Here is a 6,602-nt window from a genome sequence, read left to right on the forward strand (position 1 = left end):
AAACTAGGGTTCTGTGGGCTTTCTGACGACCTAAAACCAAAAAAAAAAAAAAAACCATTAACCTCCAACTTTTTCTTTGATTCTTATCAAACCGATGTTGTTTTGGGAACTAGGAATGAGTAGTCTTGGTTGCATTCTATGGACGCTTCATAAAGTGAACAAGGTGTTCACAAGATGCATAAACAATGATCACAATGTATAAATATACAAAGCAAAAAATTTCTAATAACATATAGCACTCATATTCCTTTTCAACATCCAAACACATCAAAACTAAATCTACAAGTTGTTCACAAGGTGAATGATCAATTATTTGTATATTACCCCTGTTCAAATTTAAACCCGTCGAAATCATATGAACGAGGTGTTCCCAAGGTATAAAATTTATATAAACATTGCATAACCATATGAACAGGGTGTTCACAAGGTATAATTTTATATGAACAACGTGTCGTTACATTCATTTTGTTTTCACAGGCTTGCGGACCATTAATGTCAATTTTACAGCATTTGGATTCTCAATTTAGAAGGTAATTGTATATTTGAAGGATTAAGATGATGTTTGTGATTTGTTTGTGTGGAATTTGGTAGGAACGCGATTCTCAGATAGCACAAATATAGATGGTGATGGTTGTGAATAGTGATTGTTATATTCCCATCTTGCCCCTAAATTGCGGTTTTACTCAAAATATGGTAGTTGTATTTATATAAAATAACAAAAAAGCTTTTGTTTAATAATAGCCCTTGATTTACATTTATTAGCGGTTTAGATGAATCTTTACAACAAATAAATTCACAAACCTCTTCACCTTTGATGATGATTGAACCGTTAACCTCTCATGAAGCCAAAGGTCTGGATATCAGTGGGCCAAAGGATCTTTGATTATAAATTTTATACTTCTTGTATAGTTAGAAACTACGGTAAATTACCAATTTTGTCCCTGTGGTTTGGTGAAAATTTTGATTAGGTCCCTTAAGGTCCCTCATGTTAACAGTCGTTTAAGATATCCCTTAATACAGAGGCATTTTCATGTTTTCACTATGTTATGAAACTTGTAGTTGTTTTAATGACCAGTTTTGTCAATTTCAAAAACTCAAGAATCAAACCCAGATTCCTATGTCTTCTATAGGTCTTATCTCTTCTAAACCCAAACCTGTTTTTGCCAATCTCTTTCCGTATTCCCATCCAACAAAAAGTAGACCCAAAAACTATACCCAAAATCAAACAAAAACAAAGATTCAAACCCATAAAAAACAATCGAAGAACAAATCAGTAGCACAAACCCGTTTTTGAAGAACAAAATCAATAATAAAAACCCATTTTTGAAGAACAAAATCAACAACACAAACCTATTTTTTAATAACAAAGTCAAAAACATACATCATTTTTAAGAACAACTTAACAACAAAACTTCTTTTTAAACCATTTGTGCAAATCTGGATTTTATATCAATGGTTTTGCATTCTTCTAAGTTAACTAATATTTTAAACAGACGTTAACATGACCTGATTCATAATAAAAATAAAACCATAATGACCATCCTTGTAATTATTTCACTTGAGGATCCAATCGAAATATCCAACAAACCCTAGGGACATAATTCATAATTTACTCTAGAAACTAATCATTTTTTTGGTTGAAATGCAAAAGAAAGAAAAGGAAAAAAAAATAACGTGAAAGAATGAGTGATTCTAGCCATTAAAACATGTATATATTCTTGTTCGAAACGAATTAATAATTGAGAATTATGTAAAAGTCGTTTATTTTAATAATCTCTTTTATATTTTAACAAATAAGATTCTCTAATTTGTATTTATAAAACTATAAAAACAATGGTTAAAAAGCTTTTTAACGTGATCTTAGTCAATATTAGCTTTTTAACGTGATCTAAGTCGATAATAGTATTTCAAGTGTGTATGTGTGTGTGTGTGTGTATATATATATATATATATATAACTATTTATATACGATAAATACAACAAATAACTCACACAATTTTAATGACATGTAAAAAAAATCATTAATGATATCATTATGTAATATTTGAGTATAAAAAATTTCTTTAAAAAATTTGTTCCGATTTTTAATTGACAGTTTGACTAGTCATGGGAGGTGTCATCAGCCGATATATGTATTTTACTATATATGTACTTCATTAGCATCTCATTTACTATAAGTATTATCAAGTTTAATTTTATATTATATATACGAAAGTGGTTAAGTACGTATTTTAATTGTAGATAAACATAAACTATTCACGAATATATTGTTAGCGAACCTTTCTAGACTCGAATAGCTTGGGTTGTGATATGAGGAGTTGATGGCTTTAAAAAGACCAACTCGATCTAAATAATTATCATTAGAGTATCTTAGCATTATAACACACACATACACATACATGTATACAAACATACATACGATTATTGATCTTAGACGAAGCCACTTTCGTGTCACGTCATAAAATGGCCCATAATATTTACTATGCATGTGGATTTATATTGATACAAGATAGGTCACGTACTCTATTCCCAAGTGTAGAGGTGATTGACTCGTATTCCCCACTTATAAACTGTTGTCATCGTTCGAGGCATATATGTAGGTGTGTTCCAATTAAACAATTCTTGTATATCGTGTAAAATTGTTTATGCATGGCTAATACATAACACAACACAATACATAATACAAGATATGTCCTAAATAGCATAAACATTTATGAATGAACATATAAAAATATCATTTAACATATATTTCTCAGCTTTCATAAAACACACGGAAACACACTTGACGTGCATTGTTGTTTAAAATTCCTATCAATCATCGAGATTATTCTACAATATCCAATAATTCATATTAATGTTGGATATCAAAGCTTAGAATCTGCTATACCTAAATACAAACTCAGAGTAAGAAAAGTAAAAGAAAACAGATTGTGGAAGATTTTTTTTTTAAGTATATAATATTTATATACGGCAAATAGAACAAATAAATTCACACACCCTTCTCACCTTTGGTGAGGTTTGAACCCTTAACCTCCTAGAAGACAAATGACTCACATACCGCTAGGCCAAAGACATTTTCTGGTAGCTTTATTTCTCAACTGAAATACGATACAATACTTCAAACATTTTTTTTTTAAAAGAGAACAACATGGAGCTTGTATATATATATTTAGTATGACTGAGCATATAAACCAAATTTCCTTCTGAAGTTCCTACTCTGTATCTTTTGGGATATCCGATGAGCCTAAACACTATTCCTTTACGTAGGATGCGGCGCACTGGATTCCTTAAACATAAAAGATCACAACCTTTTGGGAATTCCTCTGGGTATCTAAATTAACCCCTTCTCATTTGTCAACCCTTTGACCATATTTACAAACATAAATCCACCTTTATTGGTCTCCCGAGGCCTATATATAAACTCTACCTCGATCATTGCTCCAGAAAAGATATCAGCAACACAACAAGAAGAAAATATTACTGTTGGAGAGAGAAATTAAGTAAGAATTCAAGTTACAATGCCTGAGATTGAAGGTTCTCCGGGAACCTCCATGCATGGAGTCACCGGTCGGGAACCAGTGCTGGCCTTCTCTGTCGCGTCTCCCATGGTTCCCACTGATACCACCGCCAAGTTCGACCTCCCGGTGGACTCCGAACACAAGGCCAAAGTCTTTAAGCTCTTCTCATTTGCAAACCCTCACATGAGAACCTTCCACCTCTCCTGGATCTCTTTCTTTACCACTTTCGTCTCCACCTTTGCCGCTGCTCCGCTGGTTCCCATCATCCGCGACAATCTCAATCTCACAAAAGCCGACATAGGAAACGCTGGGGTTGCCTCAGTTTCCGGTAGTATTTTCTCCAGGCTGGTGATGGGTGCTGTATGCGACTTGTTGGGACCTCGTTACGGCTGTGCTTTCCTTATCATGATGTCGGCACCCACTGTGTTCTGCATGTCATTCGTCGCTGACGCTAGTGGCTACATAGCTGTGCGRTTCATGATCGGGTTTTCTTTGGCTACGTTTGTGTCGTGCCAGTACTGGATGAGTACCATGTTTAACAGCAAGATTATCGGGCTTGTGAATGGGACGGCTGCCGGGTGGGGAAACATGGGTGGCGGAGCCACGCAGCTCCTGATGCCGGTGTTGTTTGAGATTATCAAGAAGGCGGGAGCGACACCGTTTACGGCGTGGAGGATAGCGTTTTTCATACCTGGGTGGCTTAACGTAATCATGGGGATACTGGTGTTGACTCTTGGCCAAGATTTGCCTGATGGTAACCTTGGTGCTCTTCAGAAGAAGGGTGATGTTGCCAAAGATAAATTCGGCAAGGTACACACATTCATACCTACTTAGGGTTCAGATCCAATGCCTACTATTTACTATTTACTAATTTGGTTTTGTTTTCTGATTTTAGATATTATGGTATGCTGCGACAAACTATCGGACATGGATTTTTGTTCTTCTCTATGGCTACTCGATGGGCGTCGAGTTAACGATCGATAACGTGATTGCAGAATACTTCTACGACAGGTACTATATATATTTTTATTTTTTAATTATAAAGTATAAACTGCATCCATGTTTGATTAAATAAGTTTAGATCTAAAAAATAAAAAATAATCAGATTTATTTGTTATGCGAAATTCTGTCTAACAATCAGTGACATATTTACTACAAAAATCAATTAAGTTTTTTATTTATTGTAATGAATGATAGATTTGATCTAAAGCTTCACCTAGCCGGAATCATTGCGGCCACTTTCGGAATGGCAAACCTCTTAGCTCGACCCTTTGGAGGGTTCACATCGGATTACATGGCGAAACGATGGGGAATGCGAGGTCGACTCTGGAACCTATGGCTCCTCCAAACAGCTGGCGGTGTTTGTTGCCTCTTACTCGGCCTAGTGAACTCGCTGCCTTTAGCCATCACCTTTATGATCCTCTTCTCCATCGGAGCACAGGCGGCATGTGGAGCCACGTTCGGTATCATTCCCTTCATTTCCCGGCGGTCCCTGGGCATCATCTCAGGGATGACGGGTGCTGGTGGGAACTTCGGATCAGGGCTAACCCAGTTGATATTCTTTGCGAGTGCATCATTCTCGACGGCGAAAGGATTGTCTTACATGGGTATCATGATAGTAATTTGCACAATTCCGGTGAGTTTTGTTCACTTCCCACAATGGGGAAGCATGTTTTTTCCGGCGAGTGAAGACGTTGTAAAAGGCAGCGAAGAGCATTACTATGTTTCAGAGTGGACGGAGGAAGAGAAGCAGAAAGGGATGCACCAAGCAAGTGTGAGGTTTGCCGAGAACAGCCGGTCGGAGCGTGGAGGGAAGGTGGCGTCGGCGGCAACACCACCGAATAACACCCCCAACCATGTTTGACTTTCCAACAATTTCAGATGTTGTTCAATTAAATAACAGAATGTCTATTTGAATACCATAAAACAATGTCAAAATAGCTAATTAAACAAGCGTAAATTGTAGTTTTATACTTTCCTTATTACATGTTTAATAAAAACAAGTTAAAAATATCATATACTCATATGCCGTTGAATCTATCCAATTTCAATTGAATTGAACAAAATTAGAAATCGACATAATTCAAGACACCAATCTTGGGATCGATGGAGTAGGTTCTGAAGTAATTGCGAAGTAACACCCTCTGATAAATGGCCGTTGCCAGATCCATCATGAAGATGGTTAGTACCAAAAGCAGTTTCCATCTCGAAGATGGTTAATTAGTACCAAAAGCATTTTGAGCTACTCTCTCACACTCTCGTGACATACCCTGATTGCAAATTGTGATCTTTTGAGAGATTGGGTCTCGAATGTTGATTCAGGCGATGAAAGTTGGGCGATTGAGATTGTGGTTTTAATTGATATGATGACACGTGGCATGGGGATGTTGGAGGTAACTGGTTATGGTTTACGTGATGCCTGATAATATTAAACAGAAAGAATACACCTTTGGACCAGGTGCCTACAAGCTCTCTCATTCTAGCTATTTAGTTGTCTCTACCATCTAATGACAATCACCATATTGATCAGTCATATTGACATTAATTAGCATCAACCCCCCCCCCCCCCCCCCTTTCCAAAAAAACAAAAAACAAAATGATGTCTCTTCGATGAGTATTTAACCACAAGACTGCCAGAAAGGATAAATCTAAAACATGTTTGAGCAGGGGTTGATATCCCCACCACCCCCTTACGTTACTTCTCACCCCCCTCCTCCTCACTCACATCTTCACATACTCACGCCCTCTACATCGAATTTTTTAAAATTTCAATTTTAAATTTACATTCCCTTATAATTAGTTAGTTAATTAATTTACTTTACATCATTTGCTTTTAAATTTTTTATTTTACACATTTATCAAATTAACGTACATAATTGTATATCAATTAAAACATGCTTAAAAGTGCATTTTTATTTTAACAAGTCACACCATTATAATCGTCTCGTTAATACCTTCGAAATGAGTCCAATATTGAATAGTTTTTTACTTAATTATATTATTATATGTTATATATACTATGAAAAATATTTTTAATATTTACACTTTATATTTTTATAGTTATTTATTTAATTTATAGTACAT

At 35.6% G+C, this 6,602-nt stretch overlaps 1 protein-coding gene across 2 annotated transcripts; it reads left to right on the top strand.

Annotated features, from left to right (window-relative positions):
- Positions 1-2,106: 2,106 nt before the first annotated feature.
- On the top strand, positions 2,107-5,487 carry LOC112519257 (high-affinity nitrate transporter 2.1-like). 2 transcript variants are annotated; one of them, XM_025127282.1, is made up of 4 exons: positions 2,107-2,115; positions 3,528-4,328; positions 4,414-4,529; positions 4,716-5,487. In XM_025127282.1, exons 1-4 carry the CDS (start codon positions 2,107-2,109, stop codon positions 5,380-5,382), a joined length of 1,593 nt encoding a protein of 530 aa, XP_024983050.1. In that variant the 3' UTR covers positions 5,383-5,487. The 2 variants fall into 2 exon arrangements, with proteins under 2 accessions (XP_024983050.1, XP_024983049.1); XM_025127281.1 differs by lacking the exon at positions 2,107-2,115 and having other exon boundaries at positions 3,519-4,328.
- Positions 5,488-6,602: the final 1,115 nt, after the last annotated feature.

The sequence above is a fragment of the Cynara cardunculus genome, assembly GCF_001531365.2.
Source record: "Cynara cardunculus var. scolymus isolate 2C chromosome LG 10, CcrdV1, whole genome shotgun sequence".
NCBI classification, from domain to species: Eukaryota; Viridiplantae; Streptophyta; class Magnoliopsida; order Asterales; family Asteraceae; genus Cynara; species Cynara cardunculus.